Source organism: Hibiscus syriacus, unplaced genomic scaffold (assembly GCF_006381635.1).
Source record: "Hibiscus syriacus cultivar Baekdansim isolate YM2019G1 unplaced genomic scaffold, ASM638163v2 tig00111810_pilon, whole genome shotgun sequence".
Classification (NCBI taxonomy): Eukaryota; Viridiplantae; Streptophyta; class Magnoliopsida; order Malvales; family Malvaceae; genus Hibiscus; species Hibiscus syriacus.
Window position 1 is genome coordinate 1,507,919 of NW_024063186.1, and position 27,956 is coordinate 1,535,874.

At 32.4% G+C, this 27,956-nt stretch overlaps 1 protein-coding gene across 1 annotated transcript; it reads right to left on the bottom strand.

Annotated features, from left to right (window-relative positions):
* Positions 1 to 15,908: 15,908 nt before the first annotated feature.
* On the bottom strand, positions 15,909 to 20,536 carry LOC120171072 (transcription factor MYB1-like). The gene is made up of 3 exons (XM_039178869.1): positions 20,376 to 20,536; positions 20,145 to 20,274; positions 15,909 to 16,434 (listed from the first exon to the last, which is right to left on the bottom strand). Exons 1-3 carry the CDS (start codon positions 20,494 to 20,496, stop codon positions 15,927 to 15,929), a joined length of 759 nt encoding a protein of 252 aa, XP_039034800.1. The 5' UTR covers positions 20,497 to 20,536; the 3' UTR covers positions 15,909 to 15,926.
* Between the last annotated feature and the right edge of the window lie 7,420 nt (positions 20,537 to 27,956).

Genomic DNA, 27,956 nt, shown 5'->3' on the forward strand with positions numbered 1-27,956 from the left:
TTTCTTTAAAAGCTCAAATGATGCTCTGGCAATTCCTCATGTATGTGCTGTCAACTGCAACTTCTTCAGGGTAAAAAATGACATTACATTTAGCGTAGAGTCATTATTAACTAGCACTCGAGTTAACACATGTCGCTTGCACCTGATGGTAATGTGTAGGGCTTAGAATTTCCAACCATCTCGGACGAGATCTCGTCATCGGAGAAAGAGTTAAAACTATTGCCTTGGATATTCGCAACCATTATATCTATTTTTTCCACATGTACATATTTCGGCACGAAAGTTTGATTCAATACCTTTAACAAAGCATTCTAGTGTGCCTCAAAGATTAGTAAAAGTGCCAGGATCGAGATGCGAGTAGGTAGCTTGTGCAACTATTCCATGATAATATACTCGTTATGCTTCAAAATTTTGAAGAACTCCACAGCCTCGTTTTCTGTCACAAGCTCGTAAATAACTGGCTCATTCTCTTTCAACAATATTTCGACTCTCTTCCGTTTATTGGCATTAGTTCTTTTATCGGGTTTCTTGGTCTGATTAGGAGAATAACACCTGCCACTTCTTGTGAAATGGCATACCTTATCCACTTCTCTTTTGGTGATATCTGAAACACGAGCTTTTGGTGTGATGAGTAGAGGACAATTGGCTTTGTAAACTCCCTTGGAATAACACTCATATTTGCAAATTTTTGCTTATTCTTCTTCAGTAGCTTTTTGGTAAAATTCCACCTCATTGTCATCTATCAACCTTTGCACCAAAGCTCGAAACTTAGCACAATCTTGCATGGTATGACCCTCACAGCTGTGATATTGACATGCATGCTTAATCTTGTAACCGTTAGAGGCCAACAAGTCTGCCTTGATCATCTGCCCCCATACCCACTGCATGGGTGACTTCAACTCACCCTGATTATAATTTTCTTTCCTCTTTCCTCTTTCCTCAGCAACTGTATTGACCCCTGCACCCACATAGTTCGACAATGGGTTCTGAGCCACATTTGGTTACTCATTGTCACCAAAGTTGATGATGTTTCTCTGCCTTAATCTTTGGACAATCAGTTTAAAGCCAATTCAATTATCTATTGAATGTCCTGAAGCCCCTATGTCATATTCACATTGGGCATTAGCGTTATACCATTTAGGGTAGGGATGTTGTATTGGTAATATGTGATAAGGTGACACCACATGCTTATTATATAAGATCTAAAACAATTCTTTGTAGGTCATGGGAATTGGGTCAAATTGAAGCTTTTCCTCTCCTGTCTTGGTTCTCTTGCCCCTTATCTGGCAGAGTTTTGTATGAATGTCCCTGTGGCTTGAGGTTGAGACACAGTAATGTTGTTAGAGTCATATTTCCTCACATTACTAACTTCATTATCCTTCCTTTTCACCAATGGTTTCTTGCTAGATTCTCCTCCATCAAGCCTCCCACTCTTGATCGCCATTTCGAACATCTCTCCTGCCGTGACCACATCAGCGAAGCTCTTGGATAAGTTTCCTATGATGTGGCCAATGAACATATCTCTTAGAGTGTTTACAAAGAGCATGTTGGTTTCCACTTCTTCAAGTAGATGATGAACTTGTACATCCACATCCCTTCATCTCTGGGCATATTGCTTGAAGATTTCGTTAGATTTATTCTCCATGCTCTGTAACATGATCCGATTAGGCCTAATATCCTTCACCTGTTTATACTGCTCTAAGAAAGCTTTGGCCAAATCCTTCAGGATTTAATGTGAGCTCGGCACAACTGATTGTACCAACGGATAGCCAAACCTGTCATGCTCTCCTGGAAATAGTGGATTAACAGTTGATCATCCCCAACATAGCTGGTTATTTTTCTGCAGAACATAGTTTTGTGTGTAAAACGACATCTTGTTCCATCGAATTTTTTGAAATATGATATTTTAAACTTGGGAGTCATCACTAGATCAGGAACCTTACTTAATTCTTCGGCATCGATCCTATACATGTTAGTGTCTTCTTTCATTGCCCTAATTTCATTTTCCAGTTGTTTCTATTTATCCACTAGTTGCTTCGTCTACTCTTTCGTTCACTCCTCATCGAAATCTGGGACATTCTCAACTGGGTGCGGGTTTACGGAGGTGTCAGGTAAGTTTTATATGTAGTTTTCATGACTGAGCAGTCATTGCCTGTTGTGATCTAACATGCAGTGGTGTAAAGCTGAGAGGATATAAGGGTTCTTCAAAGGAACCAACAGTGGGAGCCTTTCCATGATCAGCCCATGATCAACACCAACAATCGAAGTCTTCTCATGACTTGTATTATTTCCTTGCAACATACTGTTATTTTTCCATCATATCATTCTAAACTTGTAACATTTGTTCACGCATCTCCTCTTGAGCTTTTCTAAAACTCTCCTGCATTTTGAGCTAAGTCTTCTCAAGTTGGGCAATTCTCTCGTCCATTTCCTTTTTTTAGTATGGTACGGATGCTTAGAAGTTTCCAGTATTCTGCCATACAACCCTTTAATTAATATTGGTATTTTATTAATGAATATGAAAAATATAACTATTAATGAATAAAATGCAATGCGAAAAGTAAAATGCAATGTAGATGTAAAAATGCACGGTGTTTATTCTTGAATGGTTCCTTAGAACAACTTTTTATATTAGAAACGAAGTTTGGTTACAATGCTTAAACATATCACAGATAAATCTGATCTATCTCTCCTAATTGTTGTTTTTGCCCCAGTAAATCTAAAATCCTCTCAACTTATTCAGTCTCGGGCTCCAATTCTTCAAGTACAACATCAGCTTCGTGCGACAAGTCAACTAAGCATTGAGACACTCCTTGAGCATGTTGCAAGTAGCCTGATGAGGTCATCTCTTTGCTTAACTCTCCATTGAGCTTGTTCCCAACGATGGAGCCAATGTATAACTCCTTCATAGGGGACTATCGACATATCAATTGCCCTTCTCTGAAAATATTTAACCATAGCTTCAATTTCATTCACACGCTTCTTCAAGTTTTCAACTTCCACACAGTTTGAACTGCTTTCTCGAATTCGATACCATCTTAAAGCTTTCTCTAAACTCAAGTTTCTACCCTTCAATTTCTTATTATGGGCCATATTCTCTTGTAGTTGATGCTCTAATGCATTCTTGTCCCATAAAAGTAGTTTCGCCTAATGCCTACTTTGCTTAAGATGTTCACTGCTTTCCCCAAATTCTCTCTTTAAACTGGCCACTTCCTGTCTTCACTCAGTGGGTGACTTACTTGAGATAGTGGCCATCTGACCTTTGACCATTCGCTGGTATGGCAACTGAAGATCATCAAAATCCAATCTGAGTTGTTTTTCTACTTTTTTTATCTAGTCAGCTCGACCATTTTGGATATCGATTTCTAAGCTTTTTTGGTACACCTCATCCTCCATTCTCTATAATGTCTCATTCTACTATTTCCTTTCGACCTCAAAATCATGTCTGGCTAGATCTAGCGGAGATGGTATCACTTTGAGATGTTCCTCCATAGGTTGAGTATTTTCAGGATTGACCTATGGGATATTATCATTAACGTTGTTGCTTCTCCATTCCTCGTACTCCTGTGATAACTTCAATTTGAAGGAGAAGAGGTTTACTCTACGACTATGCCTCCACGTATAGAAAACCCTTTGACTTTATTCTTGTACTATTTTCCTTTGAATGAGAACTCAGACCCGAATAAATCCCAAGTTGCCAGAATTAACTCTCTCAACCCATACTACCTAGAAACTAGTAAAGGAGCATACCCTACAAAACCCAGATGTCTGAAAACAGAACCCAATCTCGTTCTCCACACCTATATAGTATGTCTGAGGAAATATTCCATGAAGAGCGCCATAATATATCACTATCTCGGATATCTTTGAAAATGACTACCCATTTCTCTTCAGTGAAACCCCCATGCCATTCTCGAGAAAGAAAATCCTTCAAATGATAAAATCTTTTTAGAATCACTCGACCATGTGCCATTTTAATGTGTTTGAAGTGAATGAGGATCCAGACTAACAACAGTGGTGCGCATCCTATAAAGTGTCATTATCCTTCTCGTCTGCAAGAATTCAAGGAATGAAATGTTTCTGCCAAGATAGCCAGAACGGGATCCACATGTCTGTCCAATCTCTCAAACAAGTCAACCACTGATACATCAATGTGCCCCAGAATTTTCAGGAATATGACTAGCGCATAAATACCCAGAGAAAATAGGCCAATGTTCTTTCTTATGTTGGGATTACTATCAATTACTTCTCTTAGAGCGGTCCAAGTAATGCACTCACTATCTCCCTTCTTCTTGATGCCTCTTATGACCCAATCTTCACTCATTCTGGTCATCAAAAGCAATTTCTTCTTGAAGGAATGAGTATTTGGTGGCATTGTGTACACCTTGTCTTCTTCAAATCTAAGACAACAAACCATGGCATGCCTCTATGGTAGGTGTCATGTCCACTTAGCCAAAAGTAAAACAACTATAGGTAGGGTTCCATAATTGCTCAATAGCCCTAAACAAATTTCTATAAATCAGAACATCTAAGAGATACGAGATGGCACCATATAGTTGATAAAACAACAGCTTATCAGATGCTTCCCATTTTCCTCAAATTTCTTTTAGCTCGATCACATCATTTTGATGGACATTGATGTGTGTGTACCCAATCAGAGCTAACACATACCTAGGCTGTAAATTGTCTCCATTTGTTAGCTGGTACTGCTCTGACCATCTCAGAACGTCTGCATTATCTTCTACCTCTTTTTGAATCCTTCGTTCCATATTACTAGCCTTCTATATGGACATCGATCACGGATCAACACCATGGAATGAATAGTGCAATGCAAAAAATGAGAACAAAATAAAACAAAAAGATAAGATAAAATTAGTCAGTAATCATAAAGGAATTAATTGGCCATAATATGATTTGTCGATAAAACCTACCCTACATACTGGGTACCCAATCATGCTTTAGCAGATCCTACCCAAACATAATTTCTACCTATATGCTTTGTTTATAGAAAATCCTAACATTATGCCATCTAGTTCGCATGCTTATTCGAAAAATAAACCTAACCACATAATCTCTAGTTTACATACATTTATTAGGGATTTAAAATTACACTACAAAAATTAAAAGGCTCGAAAAGGTTTTTTCTTGTGTACTCTCCTCACGGGATTCTTAAGATATGGGTAATGCTCTATCTGTGTTCTAAGTTTACCATATGTTGGGTTCGATTCTAAAGTAAGAGGTCCTCAAATTTTCCTTATCGATGCCCCTTTTGGCTATCGAACCCTCAATCCTGGCCCATCACAGGCTCTTGGATCGAGTTCAATTCAAGGGGACACACCTCCTTTTGTCCATAAGGACGTGAAAACCACATGAGGGAGTAGTTTCTCACTCCTACTTAAAAAGGACAAAGCGGGGTTTTAGCTCATGTTATGCTAATGCAGTTGTGCAGTACGTGAGGAAAAGCAAAACAAAGCTAACAACACCAAACATAAAATTTAAAATCTTGAACAATTATTTTCTCTTAAAACACCAACAAACAAATCAGTACAACTATTTAGTGGTTAATCAAATTACAAGCGAAAATTTTATTTAAACCAATCAATGGATCAAAAGTTAAATTAAAACGAAGTCATAATTCTCATTGCAAAGACAATTAATTAGTCGACTAATGACCGACTCTCTACAAAAAATCCCCAGCAGAGTCGCCAAGCTATCGAAACGGTTTTTGAAAGGGGGTCTCTTTCGAATGATTTGATGAACCGTTAACAATAAAGCGTGATTCGAAGAGTTACCACCAATATTTTATTAGGGTGTGATTGGGCACCCAAAAAATATTTGTAATTTTAAAAAATTCATTTTAATTAAAACAATAAATTTGCAGTATGCGTTACCAAAATTTGAGTTCGGGAGTCGGTTATGTGTGGGAAAGGATTAGCAACCCCCACAACGCCCTAAATCGATACCTAGTCGATTAATTAGTTGTCTTTGCAATGAAATTTATGAATTCAGGTTTAATTTAATTTGAGATCCCATATAAGTAACATTCCTTGAATATTTGGACGAAGCACAATAATATTTAATCATTTCCTATCGAGAAGAATCGACCTCTCATACCTCAAAGTAATCGATTCTTACTCCTATTGAAATAAAGAAATATTAAAATTCCATTCTAAAGTTCATTATTAATTCAAAATAACAACAAAAAATAATTCTAAGAGAGAAAACGATAATATCTAACAATTTCCAATTGAGAATAAATGACCTCTCATGCCTTAAAGCAATCATTTATTACTCCAATCGAAATGAAGAGATATCACTATTTCATCTGAAAAATCAATATTGATTCGAGAGAAAATGGTAATATCCAATTATATCAAATTGAGATTAAATGACCTCTCATGCCTTAAAACAGTCATTTATTACTCCAATCGAAATGAAGATATATCACTATTTCGTCTTAAAAATCAATATTTATTCGAGAGAAACACTAATATATAATTATTTCCAATGGAGAATAAATTACCTCTAATGCCATAAAGCAGTCATTTATTACAACCGAAATGAAAAGATATTACTATTTTCAACAATAATTCGAGTGTTGCTATTTTGGAATCCCATTGAAAAACACATGTAAAAAATAAAACAAATTAAAAGCATACATCAAGCAAGTACAATAATTATTTATTTTACCAACATTTAATGAGAATAAGGGTGTTCAATTATTTAAATACATCGAGACAAGACCTTAGATTCGATCTAACAATCTTTTCTCGGTGAACTTAATTAAAAAACATGGTCTTTTCCTCAATCCCTAAATTTTAAAATGGATTCAATTTAATTCATGTCACTAAATGGGATAGACTTTCATTTTAAAAGTATCGAAAGTATCTTTCTTATATGTTAAGACAACCATTTTACGACAATATTAAAATGAATGAATATTACCCTTAGTCAAATTATTATGATTCGAGTCAAGAAATGCTTATGAGGGTATCATGTAAAACTAATTAATGACTAAAATGAAATAACATGCAAAAATTAAAATAAAACAACATGAAAATAGGACTAAAATAAAAACAAACAAATCATCATGTCAAAAATTAAAACAAAATAAAATTCAAAAGTGATTAAAATGAACATTTTTAACATAAAGTGCCATGGGGACCATAATTGCATGGCTAAATTAAATTAAATAAAAAGCCATATTACAGTTTGAAATATAAACATGTTGAAATTACAAGGACCATTTCATAATTATTTCTCTTTTCTAGCCTAAAACATGCTTTCAAAAAATGGGTAAATTACCTAATCAGTCTATAAATATTTAAAAAAATAAACAGTCACTACATATGACCAAAATGTAAAAACACGCTAAACATATAGGGACTAAGAAGTAAATAACCTTAAAAATATATAACATGCATAAAAATGGGTAAATTGTAGAATCGGTCCCTACAGGTGACTACTATGAAAAAACACGGCCAAACTATGGGGACTAAATAGAAAATAACCCTAAAATTATAAAGAATACATAAAAATGGGTAAATAGAAGAATTGATCCCTACAGATGACTACTTTGTAAAAACACGTTTAAACTGGAAAGACCTAAGCATGATTTTACCTTGAATTTTTTTATATATACAACTTTTTAGTTTTTTTATTTGAAACCAATTCTTAAAAAAAATTACAAAATCCTCTTTTTCTCTCTTCTTCCCTCGATCGGCCCACTGCCGACCGCTTACCCCGTCTGACCGTCGTCTGGCCTAATTTTCAGCCATCGCACATGGTGGCTGAAGCTCCGAAATGAACCCAAAATAAGCCTAATATATTCTCTTCACTCTCCTAAACCGAGATATAGGACTTAAATCACCTAAAAAGACCCTAAACAACCCCAAAAACCCCAAAAAGATTCGACTTTTTACCTTTTCGCACGTTCCAGCCGCCGTAAAGATGAACCAGCCCCCTCCAGTTTGACTCCCCACCCTAAGGTATGAATATACTCTCTCTTTTTCTAGTTTTTTTTCATGCAAAGCCCATTTTATTTTCATTTTTTATCTGCTTTTTATTTCAAACACCAAATAACAAGAAAAAAAATACCCTGAAGTGTTTTCTGATTTTTTATTACTTTGTGCTTTCTAGAAAACTGAAAAAAGGGTAACCCTTTTTCTTACAACATAGTTCGAGTTTTATAACCCCTAGTGATTTTATAGATTTTTTTCTTTTTCAAAATGATTGTATTGTTTGTGTGTTGTGTTGCTTGCTGCATATGTTGGCGTGTCAGGGCTACCTTGCATGTGGTTGGTAGAACTGGCGGTGGTAGCGGACTGGTGGAAACGGCAGTGGTTAGGGACTTCATCTGATATGAGCGATGATGGTTATAGAATAGGGTTAGTGTTTAGGAACCATAATTGCTTTAGGTACTAGGTCAATTTTGTTGGGCTCTGGGTTTGGTTTTGTTGGGCTCGGGTCAGATTGTAATTAGGGCCCAATTGGCTTTGCTTGGGTGTAATAGGTTCTGCTGGGCTTGGGTCATATTGTTTTTTGGCCCGATTGGGCCTGTTGTGATGGCATGCAAAATTTAAAAATAATAACATTAATAATAATAATAATAATAATAATAATAAAATAGGGATGAAAACGAGTGTCGACACTTTGACAACGACACTCCTCTGTCAGAATCAACTCTGTAACATATATGCTAAGCCTAAGAAACTCTCACTCATATTCCATCACTGGGAGATCACCCTGAGTCAAGTATAGGAACTGCTCGATCAAGTCATTGGTATAAATCTTTTCGATATACTTTTGTCTGAACTCTGAGACGAACTAATCCCGTTCCAGCCTCTCTGGCTCCATAGCCATCACGATCGACTCCCATAAATCTATGTCGTCACCCTTGAGTAGAGCAGTGACATATTCCAGATTACCCTTTGGGGTAAGTTGTAACTGTCTGAGGATGCGAAGTTTCTCTCTGAGCCACTGGTCGTATGTTGTAGGATTATCATCCTCAGTACCGAAGAATATGGTGGTCTAGTATCTGTAGAGTCACTCTACTGAGGACTCATGGGGAATGGCCACTGGCTAAACTGGAGGTAATGGTGGGGGAGGTGGTGCAGCTGAAGAACAAGGGAGAGATTTAGTTATTTGTGTAAGTATAGAAGTGAGGTCCCTAAAGAAGGTAGCCTCCTCAACCCCCGCATCTATTGGAGCCTATTAGTCATAGGTATCCAGGATGAATCCATCTCTGATATCTACTACAGTAAGACATGACTCTCATCTCTGCCATCTTGACTATAGGTTGGTTCTTCTGCTATAAGTTCTATCTAAAATTTGAAGAAAAAGGGGGTCATTATCGTCATTCAAGTATTTGTAGTACTTTTGACTCCCTAGAGGCACGTACATATATAAATATTGACTGAATCTAACATGTGGGTCCTAGGAACAATTAAACCTGGATTCACTGATACCACTAAATGCAACACCCTAATCCAGTCCGACCCAAAGATCCTTGGATTACAATGCTACATGGGACTATCAAAATAGTAACCCAAAATTTTCTTTGAAAATTGCATTACAATTTACTGAAAAATAGATCATCCATAGTAATAAAAATGAAACATGGTAATAATATGAGTTAAAAAAATAATTGGGAGCTCCCAAAATGTATCCAAAATAAATACAGTACCAAGTACAATTCAAAGTTATAACTGAATATACATAAGGGTCCATAAATAGTACATGCCCTCTAAAGATGACTCAAGCGTACTCTGATGGTCTGATCTGCTACAGTGGAATGTCTGGTGATAATAACTCCCCACGAATTGGCCCTACAAACGTAGCACGAAAACACATTCCGAACGTTGAGCTTACGAGCTCACTGCCTCACTAATAACTGTACTATACTATATGCATTCACTAAATGAAATGACTAGTGGCACAAGTCTTAAACATGCAACTACAAAACTACTAACTAAGGTTGTCATCATAGTACGGTTGAGGGATTTGCATCTCGGAGCTCACGCACCCCTCTGGCACTACTGGTATACCCATAGTACACCAGGGTAAGATCCAAAATCTGCATTGGAAACATACACCCGCCAACTTACTGCGTCGAGTCTTGGGGCATTTGCACCTAGTAGGCTACTGAAGTGCCTTGGAACTGACTTGGATATCCATTGACTGTTGTACTCTGCTAAAGAGGAACTAGAGTGTCTTAACTGTTTCCCGAGTATCAATCAAGGCTAGTTTTATGTAATCCTAGTTGTTATAGTTTCTACTGTTATGATGTTAATTATTTTTCTTTCTTAAAGTTTTATTTGTTGTTGTTCTAAGTAAATGGGGTACCTCAAGTCTGATACCTTAATCCTTGAATTATTTATCCAAATTTGTTTATGGGTACCGATACTGACCTTTTAGTATCGATACTAAACCTTTGGTATCGATACCCCTTGACTGACGTGGCTTTTGGATTAAAGTAATATCGATACCCTAGGATGAGTATCGATACTATGGTGTTCGGGTATCGATACTTGACTGAGCATCGATACCAAATTTTGGTTTGATGTTTTGAAAATTCCTCAATATCGATAACCCTATGGGGAGTATCGATACTCTTTCCCTGATATCGATACTCAATGAATGAGTATCAAAACCACCCTTATAAAATTGTCCAATTTATGACAGACTGGAGAACAATATCGATATTATTCTTATAGTATCGATATTGTAGCTATTGAGTGCCCTGTTTTGGCATGAAAAATCATTTCGTTCTACCCCAATTGCCCTATTAAGGTCCCCAATTGATGTTTAAGTGTTTTATTTGATATAGGGGTCATAAATAGGTCTTAACACATGCTGAAACACCCAAACAATTAGTCTACCATTAACATGCTTCAAGCTTATGCAACCTAGCAAACCTCATCTAAACGAGCTGCATATGGTATAGTTAGGTTAGGTATAGTTAGGTTAGAAGTGAGTCATCTAGAAACTATGAAAGGTCAACCTAAGGTGAGTTTCTCATTCCCCTTTGCTTGAGAGCTTTCACCAACTTCTCTCACCAGACAAGAATTATTGTAGAGGTTATTAGCTAATTTCAATGGTTCAAAATGTAATAAGAACACTTCCTAAGACGAAAGATTATGAAAAATGGGCCAAAATCTTGAAATCTCTTAAAACCCAATAAAACTCATTTCTTGAAAACAATGACCAAACCTTAAGTTTGGGGGCTTAAATTAAAGCTTATAAAAATATGAGTTCATTTCTTACCTTGATTCTATTGGGAAAATCTTAGAAGGAAGTAAAGTTCCCATCTTTCACTTAGGAAGCTAAATGAGAAGATGAAGAATGCTTAAGAGAAGAAGACAAGAATGAGTTGAGAAAATAGAAGTCTCCAAACATGATCTCACCAAGAAATTAAAGATTTTAGCTTTTGATTGCTAAATGGTATAATTCCTTCCTTGGTCCCCTGATTTGCTCTACAAACTAAATTTACCATTTTCACTCTCTATTAGGCTTAATCATAGCCCAAAACCATTTCAACTTAGGTCAAAGCTTCCTATAACCTAAGAATTAAAATAAGGCCCATCTCGGGTTACCCAACCCGGGATCTGGGGCGTTACAAGTAGACTAGCTAAGTAAGGTGTCGATGTTATGTGACTTGGACCTTGCTTAGGGTACTTGGAAGATGTTGACATTGTGTGACCCATATCTTGTCTGAAGTACCCTTAGTATGCAAATAAGGATGTGAGCTCCATGATGCTATGTGATCCTGAACTACACCATGATGTTTACTATTGTTGTGTGTTGAATATTCTTTCTTGTTTATGATTATACTTGTATCATGATCACCATGATGCTATGTGTTATTTGTGTGGCACTGACAGGGGTGGATGTACATGGCTCCCTATGGGAGCCATTGCACACCCATTATTTTGAGAAAAATGATAAATTTAGTTTAATTTGTTAATAGAAATAGAAAAAAAAAATAAGAAAATTTGCATACCTAATTTTTTTTTGAATAAGGTATTAAAATTTTGGACCGCATTTTTTAATTTCTAGATCTGCCACTGGGCACTGAGCTTGTAAACTCAACATTCGAAATGTGTTTCTATATGCATGTTCTTAAGAGTACATCTCGAGTATTTATAGTGGGCATGTACTGTCAAAAACCATTATTTATTTTGAGTCGTAAACTCTATTTTTTTAAACGTATGTATTTTGGGGTGTACTATTGGGAGCTCCCCACTTTTGTTTAAATTGTTATTTTAGGAATGTATTAATTTTGGTGAATTTTATGGAAATGATGAATGTTTTTTTTAAAATGGATAACCACTCCGACGATTTTCGTGTGACATGTTAATCCTCTGAGATTCAGGTCTGATCGGATTAGGGTGTTACAGGTCGAGTTTTTGATCAACCCGACATGACTTGAAAATTTTTATACCCTCCACCGAAACCCAACCCGACCCGAGTTTAGGGTATTTTACTGGATTCAAAATGTAAACCGACTTTTAAGAGAAAACCTCAGTTCGAACCTACCCGAACCAAAATAATACAAAATTATTAATTTTATTCAATTAAAAATGGTCTTGATTAAAAATAATATAAATAGGGTATTATTTTAATTATTTCTAAATATAAGATATAATTATATTATTTTTTTAAGTCAGGTCGGGTTATAAATTTTTTACTTTAAACCTGGCTCGAAACAAATTTGAAATTAAAAAACCGATGCAATCATATCGGACCAGGTCGAAACCCATCGGAGTTCGAATCCTATGTTGATCCCTAATCGTAAGGAAAGTTTATAAATATTTTGTTTGCCTTTTGTTTTAGGATTAGGCTTTGTTTGAGCCTTGTGTGGTTAGTTTGAGTTTTGTGTGGTTAGTTTGAGTTGGCCCATTCTGTCTTGGTCTTTGACCAGTTTTACTATAATGTTGCTTCTCTTTCTTTGATTTAAATAAATAAACGGTTTAGATTTAATTAAAATTTATAACACATAAATAAATATCTTTTAACTCACAGTAAAATAATATTTTTCTTTTTAGGGTTAGGATTTAATATTTAAGCTTTAGGTTTAGTGTTTATGATTTGGGGTTTAAGATTTATAGTTTAGGTTTACATTTAGGGATTGAAATAAAAAAAGAGATATTGTGTTACTGTGAGTTAAAAAATTGAGTTATAAATTTTAATTAAATTTAAACCATTTATTTATTTAAAATGAATAAGCTTTACAATAATTTATAGTCATTAGATTTAAATAAATAAATAAATAAATAAATGTATTTAATTTAATTAAAATTTATATCCCGCAAATAAATATCTTTTAACTAACACTAGAACAATCACTTTTTAACATGATATCAAATCTCAAACCCCCGAACTCCAAAATCCCAAACCTTAAAACTCAGACCTCAAACCTTAAATCTTAAACTATAAAACCCAAATCACAAACCTCAAATTATAAACCTTAAACTCTAAACTTTATATCTTAAACCTTAAATCCTAAACTTTAACCCTAAAAAATATTATTTTACTATAAGTTAAAAGAATATTTATTTATGAGTTATAAATTTTAATAAATCTAAGTCATTTATTTATTTATTTAAATATAATGCTATAAATTAGTGTAAAACTTATGAGTTTTATATAGGGTTAGGTTTATATAGTGTAAGTGGATCCTAACCCTATATATAATAGTGAGATTTATATTTTTTAAGGTAAATTAATGAATTGATCATTTTTTAACATTTTTATACTTTTACCAACCAAATAAAAAAAACTTAATTTTTGGTCACTTATGTTATCAATTTATTAAATTTTGGTCACTTATGTTATTGATTGTTATATTTTGGTCACTGAATCATTATCTCTCGTTAGTTTAATGACATGACATGTTAGTTAAAAGGAATTAATTTTTACTTTTACCCCTAAACTTTAGATATAATAGACCTTGAAATTTAGATAAAGTGCCATTTTGACCTCTAAACTTTAGATGAAATATCAATTTGATCCTTGAATTCATATAAAGTCTCTTGTCGCTGGCACAACTCACCACCCTCGCTATTGATCACTTTTTATTTTTAGACCCCCAAAATTTATAATTCATTCCTTTTCTGACATTTTGACTACGAATCTAGTGTATGTGTTACTGAAAATATCCAAAACTCAATAAATCTAGCCAAAAACCTTTTAACTTTCTTTAAAATTAAACTATAATAATAAATTTGTTATTAATATTCCTTTAAAAATTAAAAAATTAAAAAATTAAATCTATATCATAATCGAAGCATAAATTTTTTTATAATATTGTTATTGTGAGACGGACTTGATGAATTCACTTAATCTTAAATTTGGAAGGTTGATCTTTCTAAATGCTCTTAGTGATTTTATATCTCTAATTTGGGTAGTTTATATTGAGATAGACTTGATGAAATCGCCTAAATAAGTGTGAAGGATTAGCCACCTTCTAAGAAATACTTTAGGCGATCTTTCTAAAGCACTTACCATCATTTCAATGTATATTAGCTAAATTTGTTGGTCTTTCACGGAATCCACTTAGTGAAAAAGGTAATCATGTGTTGTTAGTTTACTCTTATTTGAACAAGTTCCAAATTCGTTCACTTGTTAAGAGAAAAATTACTAATTTCATTATGTATTAGTTCTAGATACGTTCACTAGTACTTAATTAGCTAATTTTTGTTGTTGCTTTATTCTCGCATTTAAAACTCTCTACTTATTTGTAATAGTGAGGGATTGTGAGTAATGCAAATAGTGGGGAGTGAGTTATCTATATTTAGGGAGTGATTAGAATGAACCGGTGTCATTCGACAATTTTACCTTTATATCACACCTATAAAAAGGATAGTCCATCTTAATTGAAACACACAATTTGATAGTTCTTTTTTTTTCTTTTCTTTCTCATAAGTTTCTTATCAAACAAAGTAACACAAGTGTATTCCGCTTTCTCACTTCGGGTGTACGAAGTTTGAAAGACTATGCTAATCTTGAAGGCAACTTCCTCTTTCGAGATTACATTAATTCAGACAAAATTACTTTTAAGATAGTGGCTTCTACCACAATATAATAATCATCCTATTTCATTTTATTATTTTATTATTTGCTAGTCAATGCTAAAGATAATATTTTTTAGCATTCATATTTTCCAACATCTAATAAAATTTAGTCTTTTTCAGTAAAATCCTAACCCAATATTTTTAACAAGATTCTAAGTTAAATTTCAAGCATGTTTGTTTTTACACATTTGTTCCTCGTTACTTTACTAACTCCATCCTTATAGTCATTTTTTTCTCTAAGAAAATGTAAAGGTATGAAGTTTTGGGCTCGGTGAGGTTGCTCTAACTTTTCTCACACTTAACCAACTCATGTATCCCATTTTGATCCTAGTGTTAGACGTATAACAAGTTTGAAGGTATTTAGGTTTACCTAATCTAAAACGACCGATGTCAACTTCATCTCCTCAGAGAACATTTCAAGGATCAAAACTTATTTAAATCAGCACGAATTTGCTTCCACATCAAACATATAGACTTGATTCTAAAAAAGGTTTTAGCCCATGAATGATTTTCTTTCACCAACTTAAATAGTAATTAGATCATTCTGAATGATGCAATATCACTCATATAACATTGCATGCAAAGTCATTCTCATCTACCTTAAATGGTGAAATTCCGAAAATAAATGAAACATCTACCCTTAACATATAGGGAGCGGGTGAACACGAGCCTTTTTAATCTTGTTTATGGAGTAAATCATGTATAAAGTCCCACATTTTTATTGTCTCTCTTTCGCTAACAGAGTTTTTATTGTCACTTCCGTTGTCATCACATCAAAGAAAAAAAAACAGCCACCTAATGAACAACAAAAGAAGAAAATAAAATACGTATAAATACAAATGATATTTGTGACTATGGGTTGAGCTCATTCCAGAGTTCCACATCGAGATAAAGCTCATCAAAACTACCATATTTTTCTTCCTCAACCTCCATTTCTTTATTCATAGGCTGGCCCCACAGCACACTTTGATTGATGTTATTGATGGAACGTTGTTGCTGTTGATAATCAAACTCATTCTCATTCATCATCAGATTTTCCCACCACAACATCTCGTCATTCTCATTAGGGAAACAGTAACTATTGTTGTTGCCGATGTTAGCCGATTCTAAAATATTGTAGCTTGCTGGTGTCGCTGCTGCCGCCGCGTTGTTTTTCTTGTTTTCGTCCAAGATTATTGGGAAATTATTCCTTGATAAGATGTGAGGGCGAGGTCTGAAGACTCGAGTAATAGATTTCAATGGATTTAGAGGGTTTGAGTTGGAGGAAGCATCCACCTTGTTTTTCAGCAAGTGGGAGTTCCAATAGTTTTTCACATCGTTTGCTGTTCTTCCGGGTAATCTACCGGCGATCAACGACCACCTGCGATTGCTATTTATGTTAGAAAACGAATGATACTTCCATGCATCTATATACCATTTATTAAACTCTTAATGATTTAACATTATCTTTCGATACAATGGAGAAATTAAGACATTACATTCAATATTTGAATATTGTGTCTAAATTATAACAAAAGAATTTTTACACTTGTAACAAATGTTGACGTCGGTTCATGACTTTCGATAATATTAAATAAATATAATGTTTGAATATTTAAATAATTGATAACATAAATGTTTTAATTAACTCACGAACAGAAAAGATAATATAGTACATTTTCTTGGATTACACCATTAATGCACTGACAAAGTCGTGAAAATGGCTTTCGAGTGGGGGGAGGGGGCAGATCAACTTGTAAATTTAGTTTATATATTTTAATTTAATAATTTAAATAATTTATTTTTATTGTTTTAAATTAAAATTAAAATTCTAAATTTTATAATATATAAAATAAAAATTAATCAAATTAAAATATAAATTGTAAATCTATAAATTATGTATAAATAAATTTACAAATTCTTTTTTTAAACTATTTTAGTTTGGTTTTAAATATATTTAAATTATTAATTCAATTCTATTTTAATTTGATTTTAAGAATATTCAGATTATTTTCATATTATTAGTTCAATTGTATATATTCAGATGATTAGTTCAATTATATATTATAATAATTCTTTTTAATTCTGATTTACTAAATATGTATTACGCGTAACTGTAATTATATCTCATACTTCTGTTTTTTTCAAATTGTCTTAAAAAATAAAATTACATGTACCAATATAAATTGAAAAACAAATTGTTGACGTTAGTTTATATAAGCATAATTTAAGTATTAACCTTTTTTTTTATCAATGTGGGATTTAATGGCTAAAGAGTTTTCTTCTAAATTTTTTGATATGATATCTTTTGTTTATGCATATATGTTAAATCATGGTAAATTGACTCATACTCTGTTACTGAATTTTACTTGACTGAAATTTACTATTAAAGTTTAAATTATATTCATATAAATTAAAATTAAATATTTTGATATACTAAAATATTTAAATAGTTAATTTTATAAATAATTGATTAAACTTTGTTAAAAAATATTTTGATGAGAATAAAGAAATTAAACTAAGATCAAATAAATAATTTTATATTATATAGTAAATTATTTTTCACAAAATCACACAAAATGGTGCTCGAGATTAAGAAAATTATCTATAACTTAAATTGAATTTTATTTCAAAAAAGTGAATTGTTATATATACACAACAAATATTAAAAATATTGATTTCTAACAAAAATGAATTTGTCAAAAATTAAATTCATTAGATCTTTTTATTCTTCATAAGAAAATATATGATTGTATTATAATAACTTATTATGGAATATTATAACATTTAAACATTTGTATAAAATAATGTGGTAATTGACTTGAACAATGTTTAGTATCCAAGTCTTAACTATAAATATTTTAATTATTTAGATAATTTGGTTAACATATCTTATTGAAATGTTTAATAGTAAACAGATAGATTAAATGAACATGATGCATTATTAAAGTAAGCTGCACAATAAAAATTAAACTACAAAATATAGATTTTCAATTGATTACAAAATAGAAGACTAGCTTTAAAACTTTAAATTTACATAAAGGAAATTAAGTTTCAAATCAATTTATTTGATAAACATCCACTCTCTTTTTTCAATTTTCAAAAGAAATTATTTATATTTTGGAAATATTTAAAAGTTTCTAAATAGAATTTTATTTATAATTTATAAAATTAAGTATTTAAATATTTTAGAATATCAAAATATTTAATTTTAACTTATATAAACATAACTTATATTATAGTAGTAAATTTCAATCAAGTGAGATCAAGTAAATATAACAAAAGTAGAGATCATATTAAAAAAAAATCAGAGGAAACTGTTTAACTCTTGAATCTCATTGATAAGAATCAAAGACTAACGCTTGAATTCTGTTTATATAAATAAATTAACATCAATTGTTTTTTAATTTATGAAATCAAATTACTATTTTAGTCCCTATAATTTTACTTTTTTCATTTTAGAAAGGTGCAATTGATGAAATACACTTTTTACCGTCATTTACTACGTGAGTAAAAGGTGATTTCGGTAAGAAGCGCTTTCTAAGACATGTTTCATGAGAAGCGTTTTTTTTTGTTCATGCGACAAAAAAAACTGCTAATGTCATAAATAAAATTTAAAAAGTGATTACAAATGTAGATGCAACTGTTTAAACTCAAGACGTTGTAAAATAATAGTATTTCATTTAATCATTAAGACCACAGAATGAGTTCATAAAATATTCTTATTCATTAGTAATGTATTTGATTTTAAAATTTGTGATGATATTGTATTTTTATATATGTTATCATTTTTAAGGGAAATTATTTGATACATGATGTGTAAATTTTAATTTACATAAATATATTTATCAATATTATGTGTTTTATTTAGAATTTGAGATTTAAAATTTAAAGTTTAGATTTACTATCTCATATTTTAAGATTCATTTAAATTTTAAAATTTTAGCCTTTTGAATTAAAATAAACAATTATGTAAAATAAATATATTATATATCTTTGGATTAAAAAATAATTTTAAATTCCATAAAATAAAAATCCACTTAGATAGGGATATCCTTGGACTTGAAACTTGGTGTGCGTCAAACTCGAAGATTATAGAGAAAGTCAGAGAAATGACAAATTAATTTAAGGTTTATTATAAAATTAGCTTATTCATTAAATTGTTAAAATATGTGTTTGAAAAACCCTAAAAACCTAGTTTTTTCGTTGATGTATCGTTCATCTCTTTTCTTTTTCATTTTGTTAATCGATGACGGTACTAACTTTAATGTTGGTTGTCGACCACCTGTATTCTTTATTTTCTTTTTCTTTTCTATATCATTTCTTTATTTTCTTTTGTTTTTTGATTTTTCAATAAGTTTGCATGTGTTACATGTTTTCATATGCACTTATGGCACGTTTTCTTATGTTTTTTGGCAAATTTTCGGTCCTTTGTCCATTTTTATTTATCTTTTTTCTAAGAGTTGATTTAATATCGCTACGATTGATAAAGATTGCGCTTATATGATATCTTGTGATTTTCCTTGCTTTGGACCATCAGATTGGATTTGGATACCTGATTTGCGTTCGTGCATAGCTTTTCACGTCGCTCGAGTCTGATTTACGGTTTGTCGGTGGTTTTTTAATAGCTTGATCATTTTTGTGGTCCGTTTGACGATGCGATCAGATTTGTTTGTATCTATCTTTGTTTAAATTTCTTTGTTAGATTTAATATTCTTTGTATAGTTAAATTACTAGTTTTGTTTCAATGATTATAGAAAATTTTTCTAATTATGTGTTTAATTTACAATTGTAATTGTAAATCTTTATTGTAATTTGTGATATTTCCTAGTTTGAATAAAATTAGTTATTTCTATAAAAAAAAATTAAGGTTAAAGAATGTTATAAAATGAAAGTAACCGAAAATATTAAAAAATAATATTTTTCAATTGGGTACAATCTAAAATATTAACTTTTTACTTAATATTTTCAGTTTAACCTAAATTGTTACTTTCTTTATAACATTTTCAATTAACACCCAAAAAAATATTATCTTAAATTAGAAGAATTACTCAGATTATAAGGAAAATATCGATACAATGAATGACGTACCTGTTACCGAGGAGGTTATGGAGGCGAATGATGAGGTCAACTTCATCGGCGGCGAAAGCTCCTTTATTGATGTTAGGGTTCAGATAATTCAACCACCTCAGTCTACAGCTCTTCCGGCAACGATTCAATCCTGCACTTTTTCATTTTCTTTTTCAGGCTCATCATCTTTCATCAAAAACAAATAATCTCTCTTTTTAAATATATAAAAAAAATCTGAATGATTTTATTTACCAGCTTTGGAAGGCACTTGATGCCATTTTCCTTCTCCATGTTTCCGGATGCATTTCTTGAGAAGGGTGTCTTCTTCCTCGGTCCATGTACCTTTTGTAACACTGAAAGACTGCCCTTCCATAGGATCTACTTTCGTTGCTAACGTCGCTGCTTAATACTTATTTTAGTGCTTATTTTGCAAGTGTTAAATGCCACCCAATTTATAGTATCCAAAAGTGTTTGGTGTAAAGAAATAAAACGGCTTTATAACAATGGTAATATTGTAAACTAGTCGAGTCAAATTCGAGTATTTTTGAGCTTGAGTCGATTCAAAAATTTAAAATTAAATTCAACTTGACTTGAAAATTCACGATTTTAAAATTTTTAAGTTCGATTCAAAATCAAAAATATGAATTGAAGTTCGAAAAAAACTAGGAATAGAAACAATCTTGAACTTAACTCGATTAAAGCTCAAACTCGAACTCAAACTCGAACTCAAACTTGAACATTAAATACATGAAAACCTTCTACTACATTTAAAAAAAATAAACACATAAACATTCGTATTATTAATAATTTATTTTTCATAAAAAATAAAATTTTAATATATATTTTTTTCGAGGTGCTCGTAAGCTTTTCGAGTCGAGTATTAAATAATTTATTTCGGCTCGTTAAGAACTTGAGTTGAGCTTGATATTTATTGAGCTTTAACTGAATAATTATCAAATAACTCACTATATATCTCATTTCATTTACATCTCTAAACAATGGCGATGTGCATGGTTTCGTATCCGCAAAATACTCCATAGGTGAACGATAGTGACGGCTCTCCTCTGATAATGGTTGCATTGGCAGCTACCGTTCCAACTATATTCTTAACCTTTCAATCAATTTGAAATTTGGAAAATTATAGTTTTTTCGATGTGAAAAATATCAGAGGCCATATTAAGATCATAATCAACAAAACAAACTCCTAACTACCACATAACTTAGATAGGCCCTTATACTTTTGTCGTAACCATTTTTAAATAAATAATTAAGTTTAAAAAAACATGACTTTATTTGCAAAATTGGGATTTTGAATTAAATTGAATGGGAGTGGCTATCAACCTTTGGGTTAGGTAGTTCGAATAACTAAAAACGTCTTTTAAAATAATTTTAAGAAAAATTATTTTTAAGACAAAAATTGGTCTACATTATCCAAAAAATTATTTTTGAGGGTTCAGAAGTAGATTACACGTAGGGAATGATAAGCACCCCCAAAACGTCCAAAAATTTATACTTAGTTGCTTACACATCGTCGTAAATTGTGAAAATTAAAATTCAAATAGAAAATTAAATTATGATCAATTTATTGAATATTAATTAATTTACTCCAAATTGATTAAATAAAGAAAATACTTTAACTTGACAAGAAATCTCAAGATTTGCAATCCTTCATCGGGAAAGTTATCTCATCTATTTCTTATTTGTAAAAACTATTTTATCTTTGAATTACTTTAAAAAAATAAATTAATATCGAAATTTTGCATAAAACAAAATATGATTCATTTTTCTAAAATTTACATCATTAACACTAACATTAAATATAACAAAATGAAAGTAAAAAATTAAAATAACACAAAACATTATGAAAATAAAAAATCAAATAAAAAAACTATGATTTTAATAAATACATAAAGGCTCGTGTTTTCAAGTTTATATTCCGTTTGAACGTCGTATCGGATTACACCACTTTAATAAAGTGGTGTTTTCTACCGTCGTTCTACAAATAAAGTTCTTGAGAATATTCAAGTAAAATATATATAGAAAAGAAAATATCGTCATTGAGAAAATTAATGAGTATATAGGTTTAGCTACTACGTCATAAACTAATTAAACTTTGCTATAATAATAAAGATCTATTAAATAATATGTATACATATGGCATAAAAAAACAAGATCCTAAAAAATAGAATATTATAAGTACCAAAACAGTGCATGCATAAACTAATTAAAGTTTGCTATAATCATAAAGATCTATTAAATAATATGTATACATATGGCATAAAAAAACAAGATCCTAAAAAACAGAATACTATAAGTACCAAAACAGTGCACGCATAAATTAATTAAAGTTTGCTATAATAATAAAGATCTATTAAATAATATGTATACATATTGCATAAAAAACAAGATCCTAAAGACAGAATATTATAAGTACCAAAACATTGCATGAATAATTTTAAAATAGGTCTAAAAAAAATCTAATTAACATAACATGGTCTAAACATGTCAATAGATTAAAATAGATTTGATATGGGACTAAACTACATACAAGACTAACCTTAAGGACATAATGCATAAATTATCATTTTTGTACATTAAAATAAGGACTAAAAAGGAATGAAAGGAAAACCCATGATTTAGCATTTAACCTAAAAACGAAGACACTTATTAGAATATAAATTTCAGAAATAAAGAGGACAATGTCTAATACCAGCAAAAATACATAATAAACATAATACAACTTTAACAAATGTGGGGCCTGAAATACGAAACAATTAATTTACAATAAATGACTATAAAAGAAGTTTATAAAATTCAAAGGCCTCAGAACATAGTTTACCCAAACGCAAAAAATACGCATCTACCCCCTCCTAGAGCAACGTCATTTCACATGTAATATATGTTCGAAACTAAACCTCAGCTGGCCATTCCCCTATCATTTCTCACTTTTTCTTTAACCGAAAGAGAGGAGAGAGAGAGAGAGAGAGAGAGAGAGAGAGAGAGCTTTCAACTCTCCCCTTCCTCTCTATTTCTCCATTATGGAGAATGATACGAAAGCCACGACCACCGTAAATCGACGGCGATATCGTGGGAAACTGAACCGAAAACAAACCCTTGGTCTCCCTTTCTCTTTTCCTTTGAAACCCGACCCCTCAAATACCTAAACCCAAAGCCAACCTTGTCGAAACCCTATAAATTCGAGAAAAACAAAAGATTTTACCTTCAGTGGTGGGTTTTCTTATTTTCGATGGGGCTACTGACGACCAGATCTCTCTAAAAGGTAAGTTTCCTCTCTATTTCCTTTAGGTTTCATTTTTTCTTTCATTTTTTTTGTTCTTTGTTGTTATCCGTTTTTCTCTCTGTTGTCTCTTTTTTCTATTCGAAATGTTTTCTCTTTGTTCCAATCTGACCTTTTCTCCCCTTACTCATCTTCTTTTTATCTTGCATATTGGACTTGGTGAGATCTGTATTGCTTCCGAGAATATAAGGTATGATTACTCTATTTTTGGCTTGTGATAGGGTCGGATTTGCCTTAGGATTTCATTTTGGATTTGTTCTCATTTTTTATTAGGTTTTTTTTGTCTTTGATTTGCTTGATTTTTGACTGGGTTTTGTCATTGTTTGGCCAGACTGGTGACGAAGGCGGTGGTGAGGCTCATCGGCTGTGGCTCACACGGCGGGGAGATCAACAGGTTGAGTGTGTGTACTTCACGCGCCAATTAGACTATCCATATCTGTCAGATGGCGACAGTGATAAACATCTAGGGTTAAACCCCTAATCTTTTGAGTGATCTGGACCATTGGATGGGTCTAGATCCAATTGTTGGAGATAAAGGTGGCCCTGGATAGAGAATAAACCTTAATCGGGTTTGGGTTCTCATATTCGGGCCTGATCTTGGGTTTTAGGTCGGGTTGATTTATTTGGGCTTTTTTGTTGTTGTAATGTAATGTAATGAAGCATGCAAGGGAAATAGGAAAACAAGAAATCAAGTTAGTATAAGGAATAATCAAAGAAGAGCAAAAACTTTAATCAATAAATAAATTATAAATACGGTAAGTGAAACACACAAATAAATTCAAAGTCCTAACAGCATGCGTTCTATTTCTCTTAGGTTATCCATATGGCTCTAGCGAGATGGACTTACTAGATTCTCTATATGACGGTTTGGTTCTAAGAAGTGTTCCCAAACAGTCCTTACAATTTTATAAGTTTAATAAGGACTTCGATTATGGCCCATTACAGACTTACGAATCGAATTCATTACAAGGGATCACACCACTAAATGCATGCATTGAAAGTGATATTCAGACAAACACTTAGGATGCTTTTCTGAGGTACTTGATCAGAACCACACAATGAAGTACAATGCTCCTATAAGGTGTAACATTCCCCCTACTTAGGTGAAACGGGACAAAGATCGAGTTTAGAGCTATGACATGCAACAATTCTAAATATATATTCATAGAAGTGTAAGCATCAACCAGAGAGAAAATATTTTCCAAGTTTTAAAAGAACATGTTGAAAACATTTTTGTGTTTCGATATAACAAATTAAGTTTAAATGAATTTTAAGATTTCACAAATGATTTTCTAACTATATTCGATTTAATTACTCGAATATCAAATTATTACTCCAAGTCTTTCAAGATCAATTTCAAACCTTACTAAATGTGTAAAATTGTGTTTTATACTTAAACTATTTTTGAAACAATTTTCACAAAGTATTTTGAACCAAAATCAAGCCTAAAATCAATTTTTCAAAGTGATGCACCGATGCACCAATCCATGCATCGATGCACCAATTAATTTTTCAAACATCGAATGCATTTTATGCATCGATGCACATACCATGCATCGATGCACTCAGTGCATTTGATGCATCGATGCACAAGACCATGCATCGATGCACAAGACCATGCATCGATGCACTCAGGCTTTTCAAAACATCAAATGCATTTATGCATCGATGCACTCTTAGTGCACCGATGCACTGAGAGTCCAACGGTCAAAATATTTGAATTTTACACTGATGCACCGATGCACCTAGAGTATGCATTGATGCACTGACGCTCCCAACTGCTTTAATTAATTTTTTTTCACAATTAAACGACTCTATTGACTCCACTAATCATCCCCAACATTCAAAATCATTTGAAGGTGTATTTAAACAAGCTTAGAAGCCATTGATCAATAATAAGAAACAACAATCAACAAGAATCAAAGAGAAAGCATCAAACCTCAAGTTTGAGCATTTTCAACCTATTTCATTCAATATTCATTTTTTCTTTCAAGAACACTTATTGTGCTTAATTGTATTATTCTTGAGTGTTCTTTCTTTATTCTAGAATTGTGCAAACATCTTGCCTTGTGAGGATTTTCTTGTAAGTTTGCAAAATTTGTATTGTTCTCTTTGGGAGAGAGTGTTCTCAAGAATTTGGGGTATAATTCTTGAGGGATTTGTAAGGTTACTCTTTGTCCTCAAAAGAAAGACAAATTAGTGAATTTGTGGAAAATCCTTAGTATGGATAGCTAAGGTAGTGGACGTAGACTTTGGTTGAAAAAGTTGAACCACTCTAAATCGCTGTGCAATTACTTTTAATTTTCTGCAAAAGCTTCCACCAAAATTTTAATTGCCAATTCACCCCCTCTTGGCCGATTCCATCGATCGATTAACTCAACAATTGGTATCAGAGCCTCACTCATTTGAAGGTTTAATCACCTCTTGAGTTGATTCGGGAAGAGTTACATCGATTATCAAGTCATTAATGGCCTCTACTTCAAATGTCGACTCCGGTCTCGATTCGATGCCCGTCAACAAGCCTCTTTTCTTTAATAGAGCTAACTATGCCTATTGGAAGAATATGATGATGTATTTCATTCAAGAAAGTGACATGGGAGCATGGAATGTTGTAGAAGACGAATATATCAAGTCTCTCACTCATGCAAGATTGTGGAGTGAATGAGATACAAGAATGTTCCAGCTGAACTCCAAAGCAATCCATATCATATTTTGTGCTCTTGGACCATATGAATATGGAACAGTTTCCTCTTGTACAACCGCCAAAGAAATATGGGATAAACTACAAGTCACTCATGAAGGAATCGACGAGGTAAAAGAATCTAAAATTAATCTTCTAACACATAGCTATGAAAATTTCAGGATGAAACCAAATGAATATATCAAAGCTATGACGGATAGATTCTCAACAATTTTCAATGGTCTCAAATCATAGGGAGAGATCATTCCAAGTGAAAAGCTTGTGAAGATATCCAAGAAGACTACAATCATCGAGGCTAAGGACCTAAAGTCTTTAACTCTTGAAGAGCTAATCGGTTCCCTCCTCACTCATGAAATGATGCTTGAAGATGAGTTAGACCTCGATAAGATTGACGAGACACCAAAGGAGAAAGAGAAGAAGAAAAACATTGGAGTTGCTCTCAAATCCACAAAAGATGAGAGTGATTTAGATGATGACGAGGAAATGGCATTGTTTGCCAAACGGTTCAGAAAAATGACGAGACCTTACCGATGAAGAAAATTCAAACAAAATGAAGGCCTCAAAAATGAACCAAAAGAGAAGGACCCCTATCATTTTCTATGAATGCAAAAAGCCAGGGCATGTCAAATATGATTGCCCACAACTTAAAAGAAAGGGTAAATAATAAGCACAAGGCTCATGTGGCTACATGGAGAGATGAAGAGGGTTCTGATGAAGAGGAACAAGAAGTAGCAAACTTGTGCTTGATGGCATTCGGGGAAGATTCTAAGGTAACCTCTCACTCATCTGAATTTTATGATTTATCTTATGATGAGCTATTAGAGGAATATAATGGGTTGGCTTTGGATTATGAGAAATTGTTTTTAAAATATAAAAATGATGTTTCAAAATTGAAAAATGAAAATAAACTCATATCCAAAACCAACAACGATCTTGAAAGTAAAATAAAAGATTTTCAAATCAAACTAGAAGAGTTTGAAAAGAAAATTTTGGATTTGAAAAATTTACTTTCAAATGTCAATGATAATTATTAAAAGAAAATTGATGATATTAAAACCTCTTTTGATAAAGTTGGAACAAAATGTTTTGAAAATGGAGAAAATTCAAAATCCAACTTTGTTAGAAAAAGTTTTAAAAACTACAATCATAGAGGTCCCCGAAGAACCTCTAATGGAAAAATCGTTAGAAGTATATGGGTTCCTAAAGGACTCATTACTACTAAAGATAAAGATATCCTACGCAAATGGATACCTAAGGGGACTAGGATTTTGGAAACTAATGAATATGGACCCAAAAGAATTTGGGTACCAAAAATTAGAAATTAATCTATATTTGTAGGAAAAGGAGCATTGCTACAAGGCACGTGAAACAAATTCAAATTCATGGTACCTTGATAGTGGTTGCTCAAGAGACATGACCGAAGACAAAAACCGGTTCATAGAGCTTAACGCCAAAAATGGAGGAGAAGTGACTTTTGGTGATAATTCAAAAGGTCACATCGAAGGTATATAGGTACTATAGGTAATACCTCTTCCATACAAATTAAAAATGTTTTATATGTGAATGGATTAAAGCATAATCTCTTAAGTATTAGTCAATTATGTGATAAAGGATTCAATGTCATGTTTGAAACTAATGGTTGTAAAGTTATTGACATTGCATCTAATCAAATTATGCTTGTTGGTCATAGAATAGGAAACATATACATGGTGCATTTAGACTCTATTGATATGACTAATTTATGCCTAGTTGCTAAGGATGAGCATGATAGTTGGTTACAGCATAAGAGGCTAGGACATGCTAGTATGAGTGTTTTGCAACGGCTAATTCAAGG

Coding starts and splice junctions, on each gene's coding strand:
- LOC120171072 (XM_039178869.1), bottom strand. CDS start 20,496: ATGGAAGGGCAGTCTTTCAGTGTTACAAAAGGTACATGGACCGAGGAA. Junction 20,275..20,375: donor TCAAGTGCCTTCCAAAGCTG/GTAAATAAAATC, acceptor GAAAAAGTGCAG/GATTGAATCGTTGCCGGAAG. Junction 16,435..20,144: donor CATAACCTCCTCGGTAACAG/GTACGTCATTCA, acceptor TAGCAATCGCAG/GTGGTCGTTGATCGCCGGTA.